This window comes from Parastagonospora nodorum (genome assembly GCF_000146915.1).
Source record: "Parastagonospora nodorum SN15 chromosome Unknown scaffold_8, whole genome shotgun sequence".
Taxonomy (NCBI): domain Eukaryota; kingdom Fungi; phylum Ascomycota; class Dothideomycetes; order Pleosporales; family Phaeosphaeriaceae; genus Parastagonospora; species Parastagonospora nodorum.
Window position 1 is genome coordinate 818,678 of NW_001884556.1, and position 26,745 is coordinate 845,422.

The 26,745-nt window shown below is 50.4% G+C and overlaps 11 protein-coding genes across 11 annotated transcripts; 8 read left to right on the forward strand and 3 right to left on the reverse strand.

The window, feature by feature from the left end:
• Positions 1 to 917: 917 nt before the first annotated feature.
• Positions 918 to 1,725, reverse strand: SNOG_05846 (hypothetical protein; the record flags this gene model as incomplete). Its single annotated transcript, XM_001796189.1, has 2 exons — positions 918 to 1,118; positions 1,174 to 1,725. The coding sequence occupies 2 exons, from the start codon at positions 1,723 to 1,725 to the stop codon at positions 918 to 920; spliced, it is 753 nt and encodes a 250-aa protein (XP_001796241.1).
• Positions 1,726 to 4,234: 2,509 nt separating this feature from the next.
• SNOG_05847 (hypothetical protein) lies at positions 4,235 to 6,953 on the reverse strand (the record flags this gene model as incomplete). The annotated part of the gene is made up of 4 exons (XM_001796190.1): positions 4,235 to 5,558; positions 5,719 to 5,825; positions 5,868 to 6,295; positions 6,326 to 6,953. The coding sequence occupies 4 exons, from the start codon at positions 6,951 to 6,953 to the stop codon at positions 4,235 to 4,237; spliced, it is 2,487 nt and encodes an 828-aa protein (XP_001796242.1).
• Positions 6,954 to 7,271: 318 nt separating this feature from the next.
• Positions 7,272 to 9,470, forward strand: SNOG_05848 (hypothetical protein; the record flags this gene model as incomplete). The annotated part of the gene is given in 5 exon segments (XM_001796191.1): positions 7,272 to 7,341; positions 7,357 to 7,443; positions 7,541 to 8,031; positions 8,120 to 8,630; positions 8,647 to 9,470. 5 exon segments carry the CDS (start codon positions 7,272 to 7,274, stop codon positions 9,468 to 9,470), a joined length of 1,983 nt encoding a protein of 660 aa, XP_001796243.1.
• Positions 9,471 to 9,930: 460 nt separating this feature from the next.
• Positions 9,931 to 11,716, reverse strand: SNOG_05849 (hypothetical protein; the record flags this gene model as incomplete). The annotated part of the gene is made up of 3 exons (XM_001796192.1): positions 9,931 to 10,685; positions 10,732 to 11,621; positions 11,670 to 11,716. 3 exons carry the CDS (start codon positions 11,714 to 11,716, stop codon positions 9,931 to 9,933), a joined length of 1,692 nt encoding a protein of 563 aa, XP_001796244.1.
• Positions 11,717 to 12,421: 705 nt separating this feature from the next.
• On the forward strand, positions 12,422 to 13,362 carry SNOG_05850 (hypothetical protein; the record flags this gene model as incomplete). Its single annotated transcript, XM_001796193.1, has 3 exons — positions 12,422 to 12,517; positions 12,572 to 13,053; positions 13,100 to 13,362. 3 exons carry the CDS (start codon positions 12,422 to 12,424, stop codon positions 13,263 to 13,265), a joined length of 744 nt encoding a protein of 247 aa, XP_001796245.1. The 3' UTR covers positions 13,266 to 13,362.
• A 161-nt stretch (positions 13,363 to 13,523) lies between these two features.
• Positions 13,524 to 14,861, forward strand: SNOG_05851 (hypothetical protein; the record flags this gene model as incomplete). The annotated part of the gene is made up of 2 exons (XM_001796194.1): positions 13,524 to 14,433; positions 14,479 to 14,861. The coding sequence occupies 2 exons, from the start codon at positions 13,524 to 13,526 to the stop codon at positions 14,859 to 14,861; spliced, it is 1,293 nt and encodes a 430-aa protein (XP_001796246.1).
• A 608-nt stretch (positions 14,862 to 15,469) lies between these two features.
• On the forward strand, positions 15,470 to 15,934 carry SNOG_20062 (hypothetical protein; the record flags this gene model as incomplete). The annotated part of the gene is made up of 1 exon (XM_001796195.1): positions 15,470 to 15,934. The coding sequence occupies one exon, from the start codon at positions 15,470 to 15,472 to the stop codon at positions 15,932 to 15,934; it is 465 nt and encodes a 154-aa protein (XP_001796247.1).
• A 67-nt stretch (positions 15,935 to 16,001) lies between these two features.
• On the forward strand, positions 16,002 to 16,347 carry SNOG_05852 (hypothetical protein; the record flags this gene model as incomplete). Its single annotated transcript, XM_001796196.1, has 2 exons — positions 16,002 to 16,133; positions 16,222 to 16,347. 2 exons carry the CDS (start codon positions 16,002 to 16,004, stop codon positions 16,345 to 16,347), a joined length of 258 nt encoding a protein of 85 aa, XP_001796248.1.
• Positions 16,348 to 18,231: 1,884 nt separating this feature from the next.
• SNOG_05853 (hypothetical protein) lies at positions 18,232 to 18,889 on the forward strand (the record flags this gene model as incomplete). The annotated part of the gene is made up of 2 exons (XM_001796197.1): positions 18,232 to 18,734; positions 18,826 to 18,889. 2 exons carry the CDS (start codon positions 18,232 to 18,234, stop codon positions 18,887 to 18,889), a joined length of 567 nt encoding a protein of 188 aa, XP_001796249.1.
• Positions 18,890 to 22,403: 3,514 nt separating this feature from the next.
• On the forward strand, positions 22,404 to 23,390 carry SNOG_05854 (hypothetical protein; the record flags this gene model as incomplete). Its single annotated transcript, XM_001796198.1, has 2 exons — positions 22,404 to 22,788; positions 22,867 to 23,390. The coding sequence occupies 2 exons, from the start codon at positions 22,404 to 22,406 to the stop codon at positions 23,388 to 23,390; spliced, it is 909 nt and encodes a 302-aa protein (XP_001796250.1).
• Positions 23,391 to 25,683: 2,293 nt separating this feature from the next.
• On the forward strand, positions 25,684 to 26,555 carry SNOG_05855 (hypothetical protein; the record flags this gene model as incomplete). The annotated part of the gene is made up of 2 exons (XM_001796199.1): positions 25,684 to 25,834; positions 25,948 to 26,555. 2 exons carry the CDS (start codon positions 25,684 to 25,686, stop codon positions 26,553 to 26,555), a joined length of 759 nt encoding a protein of 252 aa, XP_001796251.1.
• Between the last annotated feature and the right edge of the window lie 190 nt (positions 26,556 to 26,745).

Below are 26,745 nucleotides of genomic sequence, written 5' to 3' on the forward strand. Positions count from 1 at the left end.
TCACTATACTATTGCGGTGCATGCGATCGAGAATTTGCAACACAAGGCTCGGCAGAGCAGCACATAAATGCTCTAAGCTGCCAAAACCAACGGCATTGGTCGAAGCTGTAGCTAACCGCTTTATAGTGCAACAGCCTAGAGTATAGTGATTAATTATGATGAGCTTCAATACTGATTCCTAGGGCTCCGCTACCACACCCGTGCCACTTGTAGTCCCAATGCTTTTGGCATCCTTTAATACTCTTCAAACCACCTCTGATGCAGCGATCTTCCGCTTTCGCCTATGCTTGCAGCGTAGTCATGGCAGCGTCGCTCTTGAATTGTTCTCTGACTGTAAGCCATGACCCTCATCTTCGACGCCGGATCATCGTCACTCAGCAATTGCTACTCGTACTTCTGTTATTACAGTACAGTACTACAGTACGGGGCTGTACCCAGGACGGATACCAGCCTAGTACCTTTAATCTCCGTGCCGTATAGCAGCATGCCTTACAGTACTACTTGTTGAGGTCCTTCTTGACAGGACATGCGGGGAAGAAGCTGGAACTGTAGCTGTTGCAGCAGAGCTGTTGGACTCTCGAATAGACTTTAGAATTTTCCAAATCTGTCAATTTGTATGATGATTTTGTCTGATACTCGCATATCCCGGAGCATTCTCTTGGAACGGTTGCTATTATAGCACTCGACACACAGCTACTGTAAGACTTTTCGAACATTGGAAAGCTTTGTGATCCTAAACAAATTGCTATTCAATAGATCTATGGAGAAGAGAAGAGAAGAGGAAGGAGGAGAAATCAAACAATGCCGCTCGAACTAAAGCAAATCTATGAACTGAACTATTTCCAAACTTTGTGTCAACAAGTACGTAATCAAACGAGAATGGCCCCGCAAATCCCATGGCTGCTACTGGAGCATCACTACTCGCTTCCCTCGACGGGGTCGATAGGCTGGCCGAACTGCTCAGTAGGAATGAATCCAACAGTTCCTCCGATGTTTCCAAGACCAACCTTCACTCCCGGATCAGCACTGGGGCAGATTGGGAGCGTTTTGGCAGGCGCGCAAGAGTCAGGGAAATCTGGGGTTCCACAAGACTGCAGACAAGTCCTGAAGGTAGTGCTCTAGACGTATTATTAGTGGATGTCTCTCTCACAAGGAATGCTCCAGGAGTCTTACGCCTTTCCCGTTAGAACCGCTCACGTTCTCGATGGATGGGGCAGTGAACGAGAAATCTGTCCAGGCTAATGCATCGCCGCAGCCACGATCAGTCACCTTCCTGACCTGCCCACTGACAGTGACAATCTTTGGGTAAGCAACAACGCCGCATTCTATTCCACCCGCAGGGCAGAGCTGGGTGTCCCCGAAAGATGTTTCGTCTGAGGAACTCCAAGCGTGTGCGTAGGCGACGCTTGCACCCAATTCGAATACCTCGGCGAAAGTAAAGCCAGCACTGACCGACACTTCCACGCTGTCTTCGACTCCCTCCGTGTGTGCGATGCCTTGGGACAATTCGCAGTTATCTTCAGCGTTGGAAATGCAGAAGACTGGGCTGCCCATGACGGGATCCTTTGTGAAGGGCGCAGAGGACTGCCAGTTTTGAAATTCGTTCTTTGCGAATTCCGGAGGGGTGCAACCGAGTCCGCCGGCACGGCGTTGAGGAAGAACGGCTGCGTCTGCAGCGGCGAGCAGAAGGATGGTAGTAGCGGACATACTTTTGAAGAAAGACATGGTGTTATGTAAAACAGGTTCCGAAAAGAAGAATGAAGAAGAGTAAGAACGAACGAAGAAGAGGATGAAAGAATAGGTTGCTTAAGAGTAAGGAAGATGAAGGAAGTGAAGGCTGATTTGGCTTTCTGTAGCAGTAGTTGACTGCAGTCTTATACTTCTTCATCTCCTTCATGTTCTGCATTTCGATTAGATTCTCTTGTCCCAAAGTGATGAAACATGCGATCTCGAAATATCCAAAACGATGCAGGCTTGAATAGCACCTGGCTGAACGCCATATCCCCTTGTATCAGCCGCCTCCATGACGCTGGCCTCTGTGTACGATAGAACTTCAATCCACTCATTACCGCAGATGCGTAATGGTTTCTAGCAGAAAATCTAAAAGCATTCTTTAGCCAAGGAACTAAGCTCTAAATCGAACATCAGTCGTAAACTAAGCTCTGATTCGAACATCAATCGTATACTAAGCGGCCCCATCTTGAGACAGGGCGATTCGGGTATAGTGCGGCTTACGTGCAGGGCTGTGCTGGTTCTGCACTAAGTGAGCCCAGAATACCTCATTACCCGGTGTCGAGCGCTTGCCGAGGCAGCAGTCAGTGCTCAAGAAAACCACCAAAATACTTCCATCATTGCACAATCACGCGGTTTACGTGTGACTGGCAATATCAGCGCCTACCGATCTCTGCTCGTGGGCGTTCAAACCAAAATTTTATCGCCACAAGCTGAGTTTGCAACTGTTCATATCTTTGCTAAGCTCACTTTGATGACTCGCAACCTTCTTATAATTGTCGGATGCAAAATGCGACAGTACAGGGTAAGCCATTTCGAAGAACAGCAAACTATCGCAAAGTATTCACTCACAAGCTCGTACGATCTGAAGCTTGATGGGATAAGTAAGTCCTAAAGTCTTTAACTAACCCTTTCCTGAGTTATTGGTCGAGCGGCGCAGCGGCATCAGCTCGCTTACTAAGATTGTCATGAACATGCGCAAGTGCCAGTCCTCGCTGGGTTGTAATGATGCTTGCGTGCTATTGCTTGAGGATTCATGCAGGTGCGGATAATCGATGGATAGGCGGCAGCAGAAGATGATGCAAGTAGCAGGCGTTGATCTGGAGCTGCAACGGGCAACACCCACAGCAGAAGGCGGCCATACCCATGCAACACAGCTCCTAGAGAAGCGAGATATCTTGGACGTTGCAGATGCCCGGGATCTGTGTTCAGGTGCTAGAAGCGCTTGTGAACTAATCAGGGTTAGTCGGGTAGCCACTCAAAAATCTGGTAACAGAAAACGCAAGTCCGGAAACGGAAGGCGCTGCACGATGAAATTGTATCATTAAGACTTTATCTGGTAGTTGAAAGGACGAGAGACCTTTTATGCAACATCCTATGGTTTTATGTAGGAGACATGGTTAAACATTTGAATTATGATGTAAAAGAAGAAGGGGGATGTGACTAAGTGCGCGACGATGTATCTGCCTAGATACAACTCCAGCCCAGTAAAGCCCCCTGCATCACTTCTCAATAATGGGGTTCTCCTACTTCGTGGTAAGAATCCTTCGCGAGCTCGAAGAGTTACTGTGGAATTGCGTGGGCTATCCTGATTCTCGCGATCGCACCCTAGCCCCCGCAGTAGTCAATTTCTCACGCTCTTGTGCTCTCCACATTACACGAATACGGATCAGCGAAAGCATGCTCCTAGGAAAGAAATCTCACAGATTTCCTGTCATCTCTGAGACCTGATGTATCTCGCAATCCGCGTCTCGTGGAAAGCACGTTGGCTTGGAGAACTAAAGTATCTGTGTGATTAAGCTCGCTGAAAATAAAGCTTTACGTATCTTTCGCAGGACATTATGCATCTAATGTTGTGCAAACTGACGTTAAACTCAAGCTATCCCATCAATCGTAGCGTCCCCTAACGCTCGCTTGCATCGCTTCCGCCTTCCCGCCACCATCAAAAACACCGTCACCGTCACCAACATCATCGCCACTCCGTCACTCCCCTCCCCAGCATCGTCACTCCTCCCCAATCCAGTAATTTCTGCATTCTCCATCGATGACTGCAAAAAACTTGGTCTGCCGCACAAATGCCAACTTCTGCGCATTTCTTGGGCGATGCAGGCCCGATTAGGAATATTGAGGTCCGTGGGTTCGGCTGCTTTGGGATGCGGTGATGATGGATGCGGTCATGGGCGGCGGATGTGGCGTGGGGGAGCGGGTCATAGGGCTTAGCGGTGGGGACGTCATTTGATGGGGTTGTGGATTGAATGTTGTGTTTTGTGCAAGGCGCAGTTCATGCTCTCAACCCGACATGCGGAAGTGATTCCTTCACGGAGGTTTAATGCTGATACAACCAGACATGCGAACATGCAAATGCCTACTTACATAGTTCCGCCGTCGCATCGCGATTATAGACAGGGTTGCCATGAATAAATGGACAACTGCACTATCGAATTCTTAACTCGCGTCGCTAGCGAGCAGGAGTCTAGAACTACACGTCATACTTCACGACCTCTCAAACCAGCATCTCCCCAATCGTCATATTCCTTGCCCAAACATCTTTTCTCAGATCTGGTTTGTCTCTCTGGTGGCGGGAAGTTGCGATTGATGCTTCATGTTTCACCCGACTTTCTTCAATCAATACCTTCAGCGCTGCGCCTGTTGATTGCATATCCTCGAGCCTGGCTAATATCGCTGCGCTCGCGGGTAATTGAAGATATGTCTTGGAGACTGGGGTGTACGGCAACGATGGCGGCGTAATGGTTATCCTGGGTATTTGTGCCGTAACAGTGGGTGGTAGGTCTTGAGCATCTTCTGACTCGCAATTTTCGCCAGCCTGTACGTCTTCCAGGATCACAGAAAGATGCCGATGCCGATCTTGTTTGCGTCGTAGTATCGGCGGTGCAGGACGTGTTGGTACAGGAAGATGCGTCTGCGGTTGCTTTCTCTGTTTGATCTCTTCTTTCGGCAGTACACTCACAACTTCCTCTCTCTTATTCTTCTTCCCTTTCGCCACCGCACGCCCTATCACCAAAGAACTCTTCCTCTCCGGCACTGCATCCTGCGCAATCGTGTGCGCCTTCCTATTCGCAATCACACTCGGCCTCTTCGCAATTTCCATCCACAAATCCAAGTCCGTCTCTGTCACAACCTCTGTCGTGCAGATCATTCTGGCAGGTACTATACCGCATGCTAGCCACTCCCCATTGCCATCTTTGAGGTCGAATATATCACTTACTTCGTCGACGCAGATCCAGACACTCGGCTCAGGTGCATCAACAGAACTTGCTAAACTTGACAACATGTCCTGATGTGTAGTGGCTTGCTCAACCCAGATCGGAACCTTATCCCCGCCCTCCATACACGCCCAAGCCGGTCGCAACGTCCTCGAATCAATCCTAACAACATCCACCCCGGTCTTCCACTCTTTTCTATACATATCCAAAGGCAAACAAGCCAGAGGTCGCGAGGGATCGGGGTGCGTTGACAGGAACGGGGATGTGTGCGATAGTGTCGAGTGGGAGGATAGATGCGAGCGGATTTGCGTGCTGGTGAGGTCGTTCCATGTAAATGGCCGGGGCGCGAGGATGTCCGCGTCATTGATTGGATGTGTGGTCGAGTTGTGTGATTTGAGAATGTAAAGGGCGTGTGGTAAGTTTTTGCCACGTGTGGAGGCGGTATCTTGGGCGTTGCGCATGCTGATAGAGAGGTGGATTTTGGTGTGTGCATTGGCGGATGAGGGTGTACATGATGAATGAGCTGCTGTTTGTTTTGCGTGCTGATACGAGGAGTTTGTGTGTGGCATAATGAGTATGTGGTTGTTGTAACAAAGTAGATTTCTTCATTGAAATTGTCGTGTGGACTTCATGTTTGGCGGTGGACCCTTTGACGTTCCATGGTTCACTTAAAGGACTATCGATCAACCACAAAGACTAATGCAAGTCAAAGAGATTGGACGCACCAGATGTATAAATCCTCGTATTTTCTGCGCATTCTTACCTGTCTTCGTCGACGCTACCTGTACTATGCGCCTCTGCCATCTCTGCATCTTTAACCCCCACCGGCTCCCACGCAAGCGCATTCTGCCACTCCCGAGCTCGCTCCCTCTGTACCCTCATATTCTCGTCGACAGGCGACATCTGACGTACCCAGTCCTCATGCGTACTCCAATCGCCCGCACTGAGTCGCCTAGCAGTTGCAACACTACGACCAGCGGGGTACGCATTGAATCCACCTCCATTCTCCACCCAAACCTGCAGTAGTCCGGAGCAAAAGATCTCGGCGATAGCGGCTTGCGTGGGCCTAAAGATCAGGTAAATAATAAACTGATGCATGCGAAAGTGTTGCTCAAGCTGCTTGGTTCGGTGCAGATATGTGCAGATATCTTCGACCAGGTTCATGATGTAGTTTGACGATTGATGCGCGCGGTGTTGTGCGAGACGGACATGTGAGTTTTTCGAGTAGCCGCACTCACCTGGTGGGAATTGGAAGGGTACATCGCGAAATAGTTCAGGCGTCTCGTTGTATCGACGCTGGACGCCTTCGCAAAAACGGCGCAGTGTTTCGATGCGTGTCGCTGAGCGGTGTTTGGTTTGGAGATACTTACGGTGGCCTTGAGCGGATGTTGCTTCGCCTACAAAAGGTGGTACGACGTTGTCAAGGTACCAGGCATGTAGAGATGTTTGTCCCTCTGACAGATAGTCCTGGACTAGTTTGCTGATGATTATGTATTGCCTTGGTGTCGGTGCTACGCCATGGTCATCAGCAAGTAAGTGTATGTAAATGGAGGATTGACTGTGTGCGCGCTCTTGGACAACTTCATACTCCTTTCGCAGCTCAGCGTCCCCATACATGCGCTGTAATAGATTACCATCTACAGCTGCGGAAAATACCAAGGGTGCGGAAGCAAGTATCAGCGCACATTCTCGCATGAGTGTAGTTCGGTCTTTTGCATCCAGGACAGTGCTGTTTTCGTATTTCGGTAGCTCTTCATCGAGAACCTCGGAAATGAGAGGCTGATAGTGTTGTCGCTGAAGAAGATTTGACCATCGCATACGGCGCTCGGCCAGTGTTTCTACGTGAGGTGATACTTCGTGGCCCTCTGCCGGATGAGTGTAGCTCCTGTTTCTCGTAGTAACCATGTTCGAGATCAAGAGTGGTATAGGATGAAGCTTAGGAGATTTGAAAGCTTGCAATGGAGATAAAGGAAGAGGATCAGGAATGGTCGTCGACATGATATAAGAAGGTAATTCCACTTCAATACAGTGATCTGGTGATGCTTGATATTCCTTCGTCAAGTCTTAAGCGTCTTTTTAACGTGATTAGTGAAGCAGTTCACGGCTGCATGATTTCGCGAATGGCCGGTCGGCGCGTGTATGAAGACAGCTCAACATCCAGGCAAGGCATAAATGGATGAGGCCATTTTCTGCTTGTGAATAGTCGATTGTTACACGGTACAGGGAGCTCTATGACGGGTCCTTTTGCAGCATAGTACATTGATAGGAATTGATGTAGGACTTGTCTGAGTACATTAGCTGATACACATTGACGGGATGGAGGGTGGTGAAGAGTCGCGTGTGCAAGCTGCGACCCCGCAGTTTGATGTTGTGGCGCATGTGGCTGGTGAGTGATTCTTAGCGCGTTTTGACTCATGCCCCTCCATTCCAAACATTGGAGCCCTTGAGCTGTTTGAGCTTGAGTCTCTATATTCCAATTTCACCAAAGGTAAGCACATATATCTCTATAATTAAATACGCATCCTCTGATTTCCACGAATCTAATTACATTGTATCACATTGAAAGCTTCACTCACACCACCCAGACATGGCCGACGCACCAGCACCCACAGAGGAGAAAGGGCCCTCCAAGCGCGCCCTTGAGAAAGAGAGGAAGAAGGCAGAGGCCAAAGCAAAAAAGGCAGCACATGCTCTGCGACCAAAAGAGCAGGCTAAACCCGCAGCCAGCAAAGAGCCCACCAGTATCTTTTCAGAAGGCTGGCTGAAGCGTGTGTACGAAGAGAAGCCCGCCACAGAAGTTCGCACTCGATTCCCTCCCGAGCCCAACGGCTACCTTCACATCGGCCATGCCAAGGCGATAGCTGTCGACTTTGGCTTTGCAAAGCATCACAATGGCGCCTGTAACCTCCGATATGACGACACGAACCCTGAGAAGGAGGAGGAGAAGTACTTCACAAGCATTTTGGATATCGTGAAGTGGCTCGGCTTTGAGCCTGCGAAAGTCACGTATAGCAGCGACTGCTTCGATAAGCTGTATGAGCTGGCGGAAGAGCTCATCAACAAAGATGGCGCATACGTGTGTCACTGCTCAAGTATGTGTTCGATGTATTGAAGGATATTCAGCATCGCTGACAAAAAGTTTAGGAGAAGAAATCAACATGCAGCGCGGCGGGCCCGACAACCGCGGCGAGCGCTACGGCTGCGACCACCGTTCACGGCCCATTGAAGAGTCACTTACCGAGTTCCGCGCCATGCGCGACGGCAAATACCAGGCTGGAGAGGCGTTTCTGCGCATGAAGCAGAAACTCACAGACCCCACCGAGGGCAACCCGCAGATGTGGGATCTGCCCGCCTACCGCGTCGTCAAGGAGAACCACCACCACCGAACCGGCGACAAGTGGAGAATCTACCCTACCTACGACTTCACGCACTGCATTGTCGATGCTCTAGAGGGCGTCACGCATTCACTATGTACCGTTGAATTTCGCCAATCTCGCGTCTCATACGACTGGCTACTGGAGAAACTCGACATGAAGCTCCCCAAGTCCGACGAAAAGGGCCCTATGCAGCGCGAATTCGGCCGTCTGAGTGTTGGCGGCACAATCCTGTCGAAACGCCGCATCCTCCAGCTCGTCGAGGGCGTGACCGTCGGCGACAAGAAAATCCCCCCCTGCGGTCCGCGGCTGGGACGACCCGCGCCTCTTCACCATGGTCGCCCTGCGCCGCCGCGGCATCCCCGCTCAGGCCATGCTCAACTTCGTCGCGGAGCTGGGCGTTACCGACGCGCTGAGTGAGATTGAGCCGCCGCGCTTCGAGGCGTCGATTCGCAAGCATCTCGAGCGCACGGTGCCGCGGCAGATGCTCGTGCTCGACCCTATAAAAGTCGTTATTGAAGATTTCTCCGCCGAAGATGAGCAGGATATGGTCGTGCCGTATGATCCCAAGGGAACCATCCCAGGCGAGCGCACAGTCAAGTTGGGTGGTGCGGTATACATTGACCGCAGCGATTTCCGCGAAGAAGACGACCCGGACTACTTCCGCCTCGCACCCAACAAGGCCGTCGGGCTGTACAACGTGCCCTTCGCCATCCGCGCCACGTCGTTCAAGAAAGACGACAACGGCAACGTGACGGAAATCTCCGCCGTCAAAGTCCCCGCCACCGAGAAGCCAAAAGCATACATCCAGTGGGTGGATGTAGCCAGCAGCATCCCCGTGACCGCACGGCTGTACAACTCGCTGTTCAACAGCGCGTCGCCGAACACGCTGGATTGGAAGACGGGCGGCTGGGCGGACGACCTGAACCCCAATTCTGAAATCGTGTACGGCAAGGCGGTGATTGAGAAGGGACTGCGGGATCTGATTAAGCAGAACGAGTTGAATCCGAGTGGGAGTTCAGACGCGCTTGTGCGCTTCCAGGCGCTGCGCACGGCGTATTTCTGCGTGGATATCGAGTCTGCGGAAGACAAGATTGTGCTGAATCAGATCGTGAGCCTGAGGGAGGATAAGGGGAAATAGGTGTTGTAGCTAGTGGGAGGGAAGGATTGTGGGGGGGGGGGATGTATCATATCAGTATTGTAGATGGTGATGGCTTGGTGCATGGGTAGAGAAAAGACTATCTGAAATGTTCACGTTCTACCATATTCAAATCGTGTTCTGAGTTGTGCAAACTGGATCGATTATCTTAGCTGAGACAGCCATGTCAGCGCGCCTCGAACCTGCTTTCCCATATCGTACAACAGCACATCTGCATGAGTCTCTCACCTTGGCTCCGCGCTTGTAGCAAACCTTTGCGGTCCACAGCTTCGACACACTATGTCGTTCGGGCATGGCAACTCCACACCCACCCCTTCCTTGCTACCGCCAGACCCTGGCTAGTAGTAGATTACAGCGTGTCGTGCAGACCTGCGTCTATATCTCAGGCAGAATCTGCCTCACTAACTTTTCTTCAACGAACTAGTCCGAACCTCTCGACCCTTCACCCCCCCTCCCTCGAATACGCGCCCGCAAAATCTAACTGCCCAAGCTGGCCATTTACCGTGCCAATCTCAACATTCAAATCCTCCAGATTCTGCGCGAGACTCTTAACTTCATCGAACCGGCGCGCCTTGGTCGCATTCGCAACCATCTCGCTGACCATGAACTTCTGCTCTTCGAGGATAATTAGGCGCTCGCGGAGTTCCTTCTCTTCAGTTTCCATGGCGGATACTTCGCTGGATACCACGCTGCCGGTGGAGCGATCGTTGTATTTGATCGAGGCGAGAGCGCCAGTGCCGGAGCGGCCGGAGGGGGCGGCGTGTTTGAGGATTTTGGGGAGGGAGCGGAGGGGGAGCATGTGTAGGGAAAGAAAGCTGTACGCTTGTTGGTAGACGGCTTTCTGGAGTTTTTGTTGTGTCGGGGAGTCGGTGGGGAGGTCGCGTATTCGTTTTGCTGCGGTGTCGAATTGTGAGAAGGCGTCCATTAGTCTTTTCCGTACTTTGGTCGCGTCGGTGAGCTGTTGTGGTGTTGGTGGCTTGTCCGGATCTTGTAGAGCTTGTAGAAGTTTCTGGAATCGCGGCAGTAGTAGTCGAATTCCTCTTTCGAACTGCGCCAAGTTCTCATACGCGCGCTGGTCTTTTGGCTTGTTTGCAAGCTCACGCGCAAAGTCGCCTCTAGCGAATAGTGTGTGCTTGCAGTCTTTGCACATGCGAATGTCGACGTTCATCTGAGCGGGCGCCTTCTCAGCCTTGGTACCTAGTTCGCGTTAGAAGGGGTTGGGTAGTAGATCAAATAGACTAACCTGCTGATACATTCAAGCCCACCTCGGTCGAACATTCTGTCTTTGGGTCGCTGCACACCACACGCCCGCACATGCGGCAGTGGTGCCGTCTGAATGTATACGTCGAAAACTCCTGCTGGCAGAAAGGACAATTCGTGACCTTCGCATCCTCCTCCCAGGTGATGATAGACTGCTCCAGGACTTTGCGCTGGTTCTTTGCGCCTGAAAGCCCAAACCAGCCTCCTGAGCCTGGTGTATCCTCGAGTGGTGGTGGATCGGCGAGTAACGAGGTCAACTTGGTCATTCGCTTTTCCAGACGGCTAACTTCCATATGCTCTCGGTCCACGCGCTTCCGTCTGATCTTGGCGAACTCTTCGAAATGGTCGCGTTCGTATCCGTGGTGGTCAAGGTACCCGTCTCTTGACTTGTAGCAGGTTTCGCACACCCGACACCAGATGCCTCGCGTTGGGTCGTGTTTCGCCTGCCGGGATAGCTTCATCTGGTACATGGTGTGTTCCTCGCAGAAGATCCTACCACACTGCCTGCAGTTTACTGGTGATCCGCTCCCGCCTAGTGCTATTTGTGACGACAGCGGCCGTCTGCATGTAGGATCTGAGCATGTGTCCCGGTATCCTGGTCTCTGCCAATGCGCCCGTGTGACTTCCTCTTCTGGATCTCGTCGTGGCACGGGCTCGTAGACTACGTGTGTCGTGGAGTTGTTGGCGGAATGTGAAGTCGACTGCGGCGGCGTGGGAGCGTCGTTCGATTCGAATACGTCGAGGCCTTTCAGCTTCTGGTTCAGGACTGCCAGCGGCTGGAACTTCTTGGCCTTTTCCATTTGCGACTCGAACCAGTTCTTGACCTCATCCTGCTCCTCTTCGACGAGGTTCTGGTGGTTGTCGTCAAGATGTCTGGACACGTTAGACTTGTGGTGCCACTACATTTCGCATTGGCCGTACCTGTTCAGTTGCAGCAGGGTGACCTGCCATATCAGTACACTGAACATTGTAGGCAGGCGTCATGACCTACCATTTCCTCGTTGCATATGGGGCACACCAGCCTGCTTGATGCACTTGCAGCCGCATTCTCGCTCGGTGCCAGCAGCACTTGACTGCTGATATCTTCCTTGGGCTCTGCCGTGCTTGCGGGACTATTTGAGGTCTGCGAGCTCAACGACACCGAGCTCTCCGATGGCGATAGGAAGCTCGCATTGCGGCGGTGCTGAGCTGGCGGCGTGGGTGCTACGGCAGGGGAGAGATTGCGCCCACTGCCCAGCACGCGACCGCCGCCCAAGGACCGGCGAGAGGCCATATCAAGGATGTCGAGGGAGTGCGGGCGAGGTCATGGACTGGGGCATGCAGCCTAGGCGCGTGGATGCGGGCGCCGTTATGAGACGCTAATCAACGTGGCTGCGGCGGCGGAGCAGGGATGCATCATTGATCCGCAGGGCTGCCGGCATCGCACGAGACGAACGACGCTCCAGTAGCCCGGTTGCACAAAAAGACGCCAATGATAGTCGCTGCTCTTATGCCATCCAGGATTGCGGTGAACGGTCCTGTTCCCGTGATTATGCGGCTGGCCGTGGCTATCGATAAGAGCTCTGGCGCCATGGTGTGGCGCAACATCCTGGGAAACGCCGATAATAGGAATCATTGACTCTGATATCTCCGCGCAGTATGCGGGCCACTTTCTCTCCTACACCACATTCGCGATGAAAGGCCCATACCCCGAGATCCAAGGCGGAGGCTCCCTCTTGCTCGCCTGGCAGATACGGAACAAGCGCGTACTGATTGTCGGTGGAGGAGAAGTAAGTCGACTGTATGACGCGCCTAGCAAGTATTGACGGTTGACCAAAGAGTAGGTCGCGGCTGGTCGCATCGTGAACATCCTCAACGCCGACGCCAAAATCACCGTCGTCTCGCCACGTGACGGTCTCAACGATGAAGTCGCATACCGCATCGAGCAGAAGCAGGTCGATTACGTCGACCGCAAGTTCGAACCATCCGACCTCGATGGCGTTGACATGGTCTTGACCGCCGTCGACGACCCTGAAGCCTCGTCACAAATATTCAAGCTGTGCAAGGAGAAGAAGATCGCCGCCAACATTGCAGACGTGCCGCCCGAGTGCGACTTCTACTTTGGCAGCGTGCATCGCGACGGGCCGCTGCAGATCATGGTCAGCACCAATGGCAACGGTCCTAAGCTGGCCAACATTGTGCGGCGGCAGATCGCGGCGGGGCTGCCAAAGAACATCGGCAACGCCGTGCAGCAAGTAGGCATGCTGCGGAAGAAACTGCGCAAGGTCGCGCCCAACATCGAGGAGGGGCCGAAGAGGATGCAATGGTGCGTAGACTGGGTGGAAGGCTATGAGCCCTGCTGACCAATACAGGATGTCCAAAGTCTGCGAACAGTACACGCTTGACGACCTTTGCTCAATGACGCAAGAGGACATGGAGATGCTGCTTGGTTTCTATAAGCCAAATACCGTTCCCACGCTCGAGCAGCTACGGCTGCAAGAACCTGACGGAGCATTTGACGGGCCGTTCCTGATCTAGAAGGTCCGTCACTTTCGCGGCGTTGGTGAACACATTAGACCGGCGTTGGGTAGGCATTTCAGTTCGTCCAACTGTATATCAATTGTACACAATTATCATGCATCGCGCTTTCCAACCCGTCATGTTTCGGCCAATTAGCTGTGATGGCCCGAGCTTAGCTCCAGCTCTCATCGATTGCTGGTATGCCCCATCATCGTCTTCATCAACACAAATTTCGATTATTCTCCCTTGGATTCTTCGCACTATCAATCTACGACTATGGACCTCGCACAACGACCACCATACGATACGATCGACTTCAAGGCACTTACAAAGAAAGATGCCGACTTCAAGCTAGTATGGCAGAAATGCTTAGGAAAACTAGACTTCCAGGATCCAGCCACCGTCAAAGCACTCTCCAAAGCCATACTCAAAGCAGACTTTGGCCTGCAACTCGAAGTGCCAGACGATCGATTGTGCCCTCCCATACCTAACCGCTGGAATTATGTGACCTGGATCCATGGCCTCATTGATTCGACGTCGCCTGACTTTTCCTACGGATATGACCCAGAACGCAAGATCACAGGTCTAGACATCGGCACTGGAGCATCTGCCATCTACGCCATGCTCTCTCTAAAATCACGCCCAGACTGGCGAATGTGCGCCACAGACATCGACAAAAAGAGCTTCGAATCCGCAGCGCGCAACCTCGCCCTGAACAATCTCATGACCCGCACTACCCTCCTGCAAACCACCGAGCTGAATCCTCTGATCCCTTTAGCTGGCCTCGGCGTCCAAACCCTCGACTTCACCATGTGCAACCCCCCCTTCTTCACTAACCTCGACGACATGTCCGCCAGTCTCAAAGGCGAAGGCAAGAGCTGGAAACCCAACGCAGTATGCACCGGCGCCGAAGTCGAAATGGTCTGTCCAGACGGCGATCTCGGCTTCGTCACCAAGATCGTCAACGAGAGCTTAGTCCTGCGAGAAAAAGTGCGTTGGTACACCAGCATGCTCGGCAAACTGACAAGCGCGAAAGCCATCATCACCCTGCTCAAGAAAAACGACGTCACGAATTGGGCAGTCGGTGTCATTGATACGGGGTCGAGCACGAAGCGCTGGATCGTGGCGTGGAGCTTTGGGGATTTGAGGCCGAAGAATGTATGTCATGCAAAGATGTTGATGGAAGGTATGCGCTAATGCAGAAAGTCAATCGCCCGCCTCGACACAATAGCAAACGAATTCCTTCCCTTCCCCACTTCCTACACAATCCCCATCCCACCCCTCACATCCCCCGCCACCGCCAAAGACACGATCAACATGCACCTCTCCTCGCTGGACCTGAAATGGACCTGGGACGAAGACAAGTCCAGCGGCGTCGGCGAAGCGAGCCAGAATGTCTGGAGTCGCGCTTATCGTCGCAAGTATGAGCGGAGCATGAAAGACGGTGTTGTTGATATGCCGGACGGTGAGCGCGGAGTTGAGTTGGCGTTCAGGATTCGGGTCATTGGGCTGGCGAGGGAGATTGAGGTGCTGTGGTTGAGGGGGCGGGATAGGGTGCTTTGGGAGAGCTTTTGCGGAATGGTGCATGGGAAATTTAAAAAGGAGGGTAGTTGAAGAGTGAGGACTGCTGGCACGCGGGCGTTGTCATGACGAACTTCAGATGGGTATAACTTCATTCGTCAATCTCATTCATACTGGGCCAAGTTTCCTTGTGATTGGGGGCACAGGGAGTGAACCTCATTTCCCGCAAATGTACTTGGACAAAGTCAGCATGGCTCTAGTGAACAGCTGGACCATATTCTCTTCCTCATGTTATCATAGTCTTGCAGAAGACTCTCTCACATCACTTACCGATCCTCGCACGCGATGCACGCTGGCTTTTGTCTGGAACGTTGGATCAGGACTTTTGCCTTTACTTCGCCGCAACCCGCAGCACTTGCCACGTGAGATTCGAGCTAACGCAAAGGGCAAGAGCAACCCACTCTCTCAACCGTTAAACCAATCCTCCTTCCAGCTTCAAACACCAACAACAGTCTACACAATTCTCTGCTCCCCGTACACTACAAGACAACAACGTCACACACCACAATCCCACGCCAAACATCTCTAGCACTTCACCATCGCCCTCAAACTCGCTCACTCACCGCCCAAGCCCGCAAAACCTGACCTGCACCCAAACCACAACGAAACTTCAAACATACCACACTCGCACTCCAACCACCATGTCCACCTCCGCCGCTGCCGCCGCCGCCGAACTCCACGACCTCGGCCAAGCGCGCTACGACCACGACATCGCGCAAGCCACAGACCGCGACGCCGCGCTCTTCACGCAGGGCCCCGTGACCGTGCGCCAGGGCCGCGCGCCCGCCGGTCTCGAGAACCAGGTCTTCGCCTGGAACACGTTCAAGTACACGACTGAGGAGCGGGATGATCGCGAGGAGCTCAAGGGGGAATTGCATGAGGGGCAGTTGCATCGGCAGAATAGGGCGGCGTTGGGAGGGGATGGTGGCAGGGGTGGAGGGGGTGCTGGTATGAGGGGAGGATTTGGGGGGAGGGGAGGGGTGAGGCAGCTGGTGGATGATGGGAAGTTGTGTGCGGGGAGGAAGCAGGGTGAGGCGCCGCCTTTGGCTAAGGGGGCGGCTGAGGAGTGTGGGAAGGAGATGTTCTGGGATGGACCGATTGTTTGAGAGGGGGTTCTGAGGAGAGAGGGAGAGAGAGAGGTGGAGTGAACACGCTGGAACAAGGGGTAATCAAATGGATTACGAGGGTATGGAAGAATGGAAGGCTGTTATCATACTCGAAGATGCTCTGGCAATCTTTGCCGTGAACCGCGATCATGGCCTCAAGTCCATGGACTCAATATCCACGATCATCTCTGCTCTTCATGTACGCCGTGCAAACCGAAGACTACGCGAATCAACGAAAGCTTCCATATGAATTACATGAGACCCTGACATGCCGTAAATACATCAAGATGCGTCGCAATATCCTTGGTATGCGCTCAGTCCACTACACTCCCTTCACTTCATCCCCGGTTCGTGGACGATGCAAAGGCCAGACAGAGTACAACAAGGCCAGCTATCCGGTGATTGTTTCATGAACACCAAACGAGAGACTTTCAGGCTTAGAAATTTTGCTGCTTTGAGTTTATTTTCTGTAGTCTGTCTTTCAAGCTTTCTCTCCCACACTTATGATCATTTTCTTAAGTATTGAAGCGTCTAATGGGGTCGTGTCGCGTATTGGGAGGGGGGAAGTGGAGCTAAACGAGTCCGCGCGTGATCGTCAGAAGTGCTCGCTATGACTGAGAGCTTTGCGTCAACACCCTTTGCTGTCATATTCCCATCAAGACTCGGTGTGTGCAAAGAGACTAGTTCAGCAAATGTTTCCTGTTCATGTTCTCTCTTCATTCACAGCATCAGCACTGCCACGAAACAGAAAAGTTGAGACGCTTGACTGACACACCGACCACCCGCATGGTCGAAGTCGCCTGTAATGTTCAGGTTCTCGCGGTAAGGTTGATGGCAGCAAACCACATTGCTCGAATAGTCACGACAGCACTGCGTCAGAAATCACGAAGCGCAATGGAATCAGACAAACAAGTTTCCCCAAACATTTTTCCATTTTAACTCTTATCTCCATGGTATAATCTCCGTGTCTCATCATCCTTCAACCGCCTTCTTGGACCCCACGTCTTGCTCCGTCAGCTCTTTCCCGCTTCTTCTCCGCCTCATGCGTTGCCCGCTTGTTTCGCTTGGCAAGCTGCACAGAGTTGATGTCCCACTATCAATCCACCGTACGAGAAAAGGGGACAACAAGACAAGTCTCCCTTGTCATATCCCTGCATCGGGCGATATTCCGTACACTGTTGTCCATTCATTGGTGCCGCGGCTGGATTGGCTAAGCCGCAACCGCCCAGAACACGGGGACAGTCTAATAGGTACCATTTGCACATGATTGGGCTTGGATGCTGTGTTGGAAGATTGGTGTGTAAAGGTAGGTGCTTGCGGTAAAATCTTGCTGGCGAGTGGATGAGATTTGATCGTGGGGTACTCTTTGCAGGTGTGCTTTGGTAATCTGTAGATCGTGGTGTAGTAATTGTAGTGTAGGCTGATGGGTTTCGAATGTAGTGCAAAGCCTGGCGCTTTATACTCTACTGAATATGTGACATTACTGTGTACGTGACAGTACTGTGTACGTGACAGTACTGTATACATGACAATACAAGTCAAGGGTTAATTCGATTGCTCAAACCTACGCATTGAAGTTCTGTGGTTGCATCGATTTATATTCATTTTTACGCGTTTGTAAAAGACTCTGAGCAGTTGGCGGATACGAGTAATCACCCTGAGCAAAAAGACTCCTAGGGGCTCCAGAAATGCCACAAAGAGGACGTGAAAGTAAGTATCATAGCTCTCTTAGGTGGGAAACACCTTTCGGTGACTAATTTGATGTATCGTATGAGCTCGGATTCGCGTTGTGAGTGAAAGCAGAGATGGGCGAGCGCGTGTGGTTGGGATTCGTCTTGGTGCCTTCGCGGCAATGTTGAGCGTAGTACACCATGCGTTTTCGCGATTTGAATATATAAGAAAAATGAGCCTGGCTCACGCGATTCGATATCTTCAATTGCTTCTTGAATCGCGACCATATCGGTGGAGTTAGTAGCGGTAGACTAGTCATGGGGCTAGGCTAGCTCACTGGTGGAACGCTGCTACTATTTAATGACCCACCTCCCCACTCCTCGAACCCATCTTTTCCCCCCTCTCCTCCAAGTCACTATATCCGTCCGGTTGAGGGCTCTGTATATCCAAACCTCGCAATCACAGGGAGCAAGTGTCTCTTTCATTCTTCCAGTCGCTGGTTCTTCAGCTTCCCACTTCACCACCACCGTGCCCGGTCCACTCAGACAGCACCTGCCATGTCGCGACCACTTACAAACGCGGACAGAGCCCACGTTTGGGCTTATATGGACGAGTTACAAAATGCTATGGCCGCTATTACAGAGTTCGATCCCGATAAGGTCACTGCTGCTCGCGACGCGGTTGCCAAGGCGCATCCCATTAGCAAGGATCTGTGGCAGGCTTATAGCGCGGAGCAGGAGGCAGAGATGGTCGAACCCTTGAAGGAGTTGTCCAACTCTACGTTTCTCAAATCTGACGCGCCTTGGGGTCTGGCCGTGTACCGTGTCTCGTACAACGACGATGCGGCTTGGGATCGCATGCTGTCTGTGCTCCGACAAAACATTGAGTCGTCACTAGCAATGCAACGACAGGCTCAACCAGACCTTTGTTCAAGACATTCATTGGTCGTGATGGATGACGCGTCCAAATTCCAAGGAGCAGGTCCTGAGAAGATCCGCGAGCATTTTAACAGTTGGGCTGTAGACGAGCTACAACATGAATGGCGCGCCGACCGCGAGCCCGCGACCAAAGGACGAAATTATAACTGGCACCTCAGCTGGCAGCGCGAATTACCATCTGTCCTACGCTGGTCCGCGCTACAATTTCTGTTTCCTGGTTGACGACATCTGCCTCGAATCACTCGAAAAGATGGCCCTCCCCCGTGGTCAGCTGGTCAGCAGGAGACTGAGCGCCCGGAAAGCGGAACAGGACGAAGCTGAGAAGACGAAGAAGAGAAAAGCTTGATTGAGGAGAGTAGAGAAACAAATGGCGAGTTTGAAGATGTTGAGTTGGATGTACGTCGACGCGTGTGACTACATTCATGTTCAGAATCAGTTACTGGAGGATGATTTCTGGTCGGAGTTGTATGTACGGCCGCCGCTCATGCGTTTTGTGAGCGATTTCAACGAGGCGCCTGGTTTCTGGCGACGGCGCGCATCTTCTGCGTAGATAGAATAAAATCATTTATCCGAGCACTTGCTTCAATTGTAAAAGAGCATCACAAGAAATATGCACACCTGTTCAGCAAGAAGAGCTACTCATTGCTTCCCGTAACTTTTGGATAAGGCGTGATCACGGCTTAGCAGCTTACTCCGCATTCCTTGCCTGTGAAAATTCGCTTCAATTGTGAAAAAAATCTTCAAAATTGCTGGTGCAGTGCGTCGATGCTGTCGTTATTGGCTATTTGGGGACTGCTTATGGACATGGGAGACGGGAAGGAATGCATATATGTTGACTAGTAGAACGATCTTAGCACAAGAATTCTATATTTACTACGCCATAATCAAGAAAAATTTACTTGAGAGATTGCTATTAAATACTTTTAGTTTAATATTTAGTCGTTAGCTATAGGATAATCTCCTTATCTTACACTGTCTTGTAATATCCCTCATCTGCGCGCCTCTGAAGTCTTTAGCCGCTCCTCCAGCTCTCTGTGTCTCTTATTCGCTGCAGCCTGACAATTTGCACGCAGAATAATTCCCTGGAAAACCCCGCAGGTGTCCTTTGGTCTTGCTGTTCTTCCGAGGAGTGTTACACGCGTGATGCCAAATGAAGAAAGAGCGCGCATGGGTTCTGCCGCAACTAACAGGGGGTTGGATACACATGCTAGCTTTCTAAAAACACATAGTGTGCAATCGGATCGAGATAAAAGATGTAGTTGTTGCTTGCTGAAAGATGCAGGTGTGCTGGTAAGTCGATGAGATTTGATCGTGTGATATTTGAGGGCGCTCGATAACTTGGGAATCATAGTAAGGTATGGTAATGATTTGCTCTGGTTTCTGTATACTCAATGTGCTGGGTAAGGGCGCGCTTTATACCTCTCCGTGTGTGTGACAAACTTCGCTGAGCGTTTGAGCTGATTGCTCAAGTCTGCACATTGCACTATTACGATCAGTCTAGAAACTTGTGAAGAGATTGCTGTTTGACTTGTGGTTCAATACCTGGCCTCGGGCTAGTGTTTTGCGGGTTTGATCAACACGCTTCACGCGCACTGAACAGACCACACTCGTTCACCACGAAAAGAAGGAGGCGCCACGGCTTTCGAGGAAAATCATGGCTTAGGAGCGATGCCAAAATTGTTAGATGTTATTGCAGGGGTACTATGTTAAGTCGTAGAGTCTGCATGCGGTTCCTACTCGTGCCTTCTTCTTCTCCGTATTTCTAGTCGTCGCAGCTGTACTCAGAAGTAGTTAATGCAGATTGTGATGTGACCTGCAAAACAGCAAACTGTGGCATTTACACTGCCCCTGTGCACGTGTCTAGATGCGGTATGTGAAGCAGCTTTGCTGTCACAACACGTTCCCCTGGTGGACGATGTGAACGGCCTTGCCTTCATACTCTTCTGGAATATGAACCGCAGTCTTATTCATGTACAACATCTTCACTTTTCTTTTGCTGCTTCCTGAATAATGTGATAGATGCGCGAAGATGTGAAGTTGTAGCTTACCCATAGTTTTTGCACTTCAATGTAGCCTAGTGAAACGGCTTGTTTGAGGGTACATATCGCACGAACACCTCCATGCTGCATGTTTTCTCAGACCATCAATACGAGCACAAGAAAAAATCCCTCGCCACTTCACTACTTGTATCATTGAAATAACTTCTTCTGCCTGGAGCATTTGAGACTCGTTTTTGAATCGTCCATTCAATAATTTTCGAAAAACGCATATCAAAGCACGTACGCCGCTAGTGAGACAATTTCCGACCGATATAAGAAGGGCTACGGTCACCATCATCGTACTCAGCGTCTTGCCTGCAGCAAAGTAGCAATCATGGTCCCGCGCTACTGTTTTACCGACAGCGCGCTCAACAAGGGATCTAATGCAAAAGCTCATCGAGGGGCTGCCTCGCCAGATCCCACTAGGTGCAATACTCAGATTAGAATTTTTGCACAATGTAGGACCAAGAAATATCCTCCTTTCAGGGACTCCGGGTCTGGAACTACCAATTGTAGCCCGTGCCTCAGCATCTTTGGTAAGAACGGACAACTTCCCTACCTAGGACCTTCTCACCACATCATCCAAACCTAGAATGACGGTACCACCTGGTGTGGAGAGTGTATTCGAAAAGAGGCCGGAAGGAAAGAGGACGCAAGGAGAGACGCAGAAAGTTTCAGGAGGCGGAGAGAAGGCAACAAAAAGGACAGAGAAAGAGCAAAATTATTCGCCAATTCTAGAGATGGTGCGAATTTGATGCGAAGGAGAGCAGTCCGGTGGTTAAGAATGAGCACTTACGCTGCAGCGGCAAGGCGCCCGACCAAACTTTCGAATTGATATCGAGGGGGGATTGATAGAGTCATGACTTTTACTCACGGAATTTTCAGGTGTTTACAATGCGCTCGCATGGGCTATCTGATTTACAGGAATGCTATAGGTTGCATGAGGAGTAAGCATGGAATCTATTATGCAGTAACTACATTCTATTCGATGTCGGGTTGCCTAAATGTAAATTGCTTCTTGCTTATTTATTCCGGTATCTCTGTCGAGTCCTACAACATTCTCTGATGAATTCATATATTGAATCGATACTGAAATTGTGAAATGGGCTGTTCTGGCAACCCATAGAGGTAGCCGGTGAGTTCATTTTGCGACTCTGTGGTGTCATATTTCGAAGTCGCTTGTATCATGGGTTACTCATCCGGATGAAGCAATCTTTCATGGGAAGCTCGATCTTAATCCACCGCGGCAAGCATCGATCCATTTCCTCATTGTTGCCTGAATTGAATTGAAGCGTCACTGTAACGCGTCTTCAATGGACATTGCCGTCACATTGCAAACAATAGCAATGGTGTTCGTCTACAACATATTCACGTTTACTTTTCTGCTTGCTCAATGATGTAACAGATACACAGTCCTAGCACTACAGTGCATCCTGGTGATTGGCTTGCTCGAGAATACATATTGCATACGCAGCGCCATGCTTCCTTCTTTCTCAGAAAGCCCAGCAATACGACCACAAGCCAAACACCTTCAGTTTTCACCACCTCAGGTCGATTATTTCAAAACACAGTCTATCTTACCTGTCGCAAAACCCTCAACTCAATCCTTTCCTACATTCCAATCTCCATTGCCTGGTGCAACGGATTGTCAATTCGATCTATCCCCCTTTTTTCGCCAGCACATTTCCTCCACAGTGCGTATATAAATGTCAGGGCGCCCAATACATCCAATCCACCGTGGAAGACCTCCCTGGCCGATATGGAACCAGACTCTCGAAAATGCACAAGGTTACCAGGTCTATCATTGTGCTTATATGCGACATGTCTGTAGCAAACGGAATCCCAAAGTCTGTCCATATCCATTCGACGAGCATCGTTCCATTCTGTAACGAAGACTTGGAGCTTTGTCCTGTTCGTTGTCCACAGTGCGAAAACTACAAGAGACAGCATGATCATTATCCTGTTGGCGTAACGGGTGAGCATTGGCAACAGCTCCTGTGGCACGATGACCAAGTCTGTGACGCTTGCAAAGCGGAAGATGATAAAGAGAAGGAGGGAAATAAAAAAGAAGATGATGAGAAGAAGGATAGACGCAGAAAGCACGATCTCGGCAGATGGGCAAGGAACAATGCAAAACGGAGAGAAAACAAGATCGAAAAAAGCAGACTTAACAAGGATCAAATCGCAGACTACTTCCGAGAACGAGGTGAGAGGGGGCAGCCCGGGGGAGGTAGCCAAGGCGCCACTCAGCATGGGGGTCAAATGCAGACTAAATTTTTGTCAGGTGAAAAGAACAAGAACGGTCTAACTTCGGATTTCCGCACGAAGCAGAAAGAAACAAAGCCTCCTAGCCACTCCTCGCCCAAGCCAATTAACATTCACCGAAATATGGCTTTGAAGCCCCACCAGATCCCAGAAACAAAGTCCGCGCCCAGAGCTACCATTGCGAAAGAGACGAAACCACCGAAACGCTTCATGTCGCCTCCCAAAGCTACCCAAAAGCCTCCCGTTCGATCCTCGCCAAAGCCAACTACCATCCCCCGTAACATGGCTTTGCGGCCCCGCCAGATTCCACAACAGAAGTCTGATCCTAAATCTTGCTTTTTGAGGGGGACGAAGCGACCGAAAATCTCTGGATCACCTGCCAAAATCACCCGAAAGCCATTATTCTCAGGGCAAACTGCCAGGTTTGGGGAGAAGTCTAGGAAAATGCAGAGCTCGGAGAGCGCCAAAAAGACGGGGGTATCACCAGCGCAAAAGTCAAATGGTCTGTCCATACTTCCCAAGAAGAAGACCTCGCAGCCTTGATTCGTAGATTCAGTGGTAGCATCTTGTGGCTGAGTGTTGACCGAGTATTTCCCTTTTTGACATTTCAAGAGTACGTGTTTTATTTCTCTTCCTGACTCATGTATGTGGGCCTATGACTTTTTTGTTTGATGTTGGTATTCATTGAATATCACTTGTTTTCGTGGGAATATGGTTTTGCTTTGAATGGGTAAAGATTTAATTGGGCTACTTGACAGTCGAGACAAATGATGATGTGCATGAAAACTATATCCCCTTCAAATTTCCATACGCTACCAAAATTCTGATCATGTCGCACTGAGTGAGGCTAGAGACCAAATCCATCGTCATTTTTCATGTTTGTATTCTTCTTCTGTGAAGAGAAGCGCTTGCTCATTACCCTCGCGGAATTTTGTGAACTAAAGTTCGAGATTGCAAGATTCTGAGTACTTGGAAGGTCGTAGCCTGATGCAGGCAATGTTTTGGGAGAATGCTGCGTAGCACCCTTGCAAGATTGATTCTTTCTTTAGCAGCTGTGCGTGATTTTGATAATGATTTAGACAGTCTTTAGCGCATATTTCTCCTACTGGAATCGTCCTCTGCGGCGCCCATAATTCCATAAGTAGATGTGATTCTTCCTCGAAGGAAATCACAAGCATGCGATGGGCTTTCAATGCTAGAGTTTAAAACGTGATAGGTAAGTGACTGCACCCTTGAAGCTCCAGTCTTCAATTCCAGTCACTCACCACCATACACTGAGCCATCATATGTAAAGGCCGTCGTAATAACGCTCCCCCACATCTTATAAACTCCTATCGTGCATACATCAAATTATCCACATCATCTATTACATCCAACAGGCTTAAATTAGATCGAGCTCCTCTATTCGATCAACAACCATTCAACCACCTGAGCTCGCAACATGATACGATCATCAACCAAGCCTGCCCAATCGAGGCGCTGCCAAAAAAAGGTGCCGCTCTGTGCAAATTGTCGGAGACCTCTGCTGAACAAGATTTCCACTATTCCTTGCGGGTCGGAAAATTGCGAATGCTATCATCGTAGGCTTGAATTGAAAAAGGTCTGGCAGCACACGTGGGTCTGTTCTTTGTGTAAAGACGGAGGATAGAGGATACCAAGCGCATAGGAAAGATTTTAAAGATATTTTGAAAGGCGCCATGTCGAAGCGTACTTGAAACTTCCCTGCGCGAGTCTCGCAATAAATGCAAGCCTGCGAAAGGGATCGGTAATGATTATATGGTCAACATTTCGGAAGATTCTAGCTGACATCATACAGAACTTGAAGTCTACTTCTGGCTTCTTCTTATTTACCACGATGTCGGTACCGTATCTGACACATGAGAGCGTTTCAATGATCACATCCCTCGTCGACTTCCTTCCGTTACGTCTGCAAGTCTTGTCTCAGACTGAATCTTTAATCTTTGGCTCCTTTGCCATGTGGGATCTCGTGCAAATATATTTTGATACAAGAAGAAGCACATATGCGAAACTGTGTAGACTGAAAGTGCTGCTGAAGCCAGAAGACCCGCGAAAAGAAACCTTGGAAAGCTCGAGGTACTTGACTTTCCAGCACTATGGTTAGCTAATTCTGTTGTAATTCTGTGGAAGCAATGGGATTATTCATCATGCACCTGACCATTGATTTAAAGTGATGCTTAAAGAAAGGTGACGAAGCAGAGACAAACTTGAAAGGGCATTGTGACAAAGAAACTGTCTACAACAAGGAAGTTTTCCGACTGGTCTTCATTTGAATGCCGATGCTTCTCAGCTTGGATCTAATTCAGTAGCCGGGACTGTGTTGACTGTAAGTTGGGATGCTTGATTATGTACATATTTAACCAAGTTCTCATCTGTGAATTGCGATCATGCCACATGCGAGGTACCCTTGCATTGAGGGCTTGCCATACCGTCTAGGCACAATCTGAATTAAGTGCTCTCGATCAAGCGAGAGCTTGAATGCGATATGGCTGCAGTTGTGATCAATTGACGTAACGACCGGGAGCTCAAAGGCATGGTGCAGTGACATAACCGAGCCGGGCAACCTCATCTCACGTGCGGCGCAGCACATCAAAGGGGCGAAAGATCAATAACAATGGCAAAGCAATGATGATGTTCCGCCATTCTGAACAACGACGCACTCTCAGTCTCTACCACAATTTATACCTTGATCGTATCAACACCGTCTCAACGTCTCGCGCGCAATCACCGAAGCCTTTATTGCATATACCTTGCCGCTTACATCCGTGGAATCCCCGAAACAAATCCAGATCCGAGATCTTACCTCGATACTCATATCATGATGCGATCTGTCATGATCGCGACCCACATTGCCACCTTGTACTGGTTCTTTGGCACTACTGCTCTAGCTCAGTCATCATCAGCTTCATTCGCATACCCGCGCACTACAACTGCCACTTCTCACAATAAACTTCGTCGACACGATCGTGGTAGAATGGACTTCCAGTTTTCAGGAAGCCTATCTGTGGTTGTTTTGCGGTAACGACAGATGTAGGTCGCGTCCTGACCCTTTCTACCTAATCATCACTGACAATTATGACAGGGGCGAACATTCGCGTCGCAACCAGCGGAAACACATCTTTCTCGCCTAGCATCGATATATCAGCTGTCAATGGCCCAATATTTAACATCACGTCGATCGCGAGCCAACAAACAACAACGTACGCGTTGCAGTCCACGACTGCACTGTCACCTAGCGATGCATCTCGATCTACTGCCGCGTCAACTACTAGACCGAACAGTGTGAACGGGCAACCGAGTGCCACGAAAACGCCATCGATCTCCAGGACGATCGACGGTACAAGCCAGCCAACAGCCTCGCAGACCGATAGTGAAGCGCCGAGCGAAAGCAAGGAGGGGCTACCCATGGGCACGAAGGTAGTTATAACGATCGGAGCAATCGCAGGTTCCATCGCGCTCCTTGCTCTTGGTTTCATGGTCTGGCGCAACAAGCGAAAAGTTGATACACTGCAATCGCGATGGTCGGATGATCAACGGGTTGGCTACACATCACCTCATGATACGGATGCATTGCCGTCAGTTTGGAACACAGACACGTTCAAGCAGACGATCGCGATGGAGCTTGAGCCTGAACCATATCGCGCGCCTCAAGAGTTGGAGGGATCTAACGTTGTGGTCAGCAAGCCATAATCGGGGGGCTTCTTCTAGGAATTTTGCATTTTCCTATCGTTGCTGTAGATTTGAAGCGTATGTTAAGTTCTTTCCTTGTATGACCCGGCCCATGCAGGTTCGATCTTGCATGTAGTGAACTTTTCATCTCTGACATGGCGTTCCAAAGGTTATCTGGAAGAAATGCGCAACCTCCGGAGCGGTATCCTTG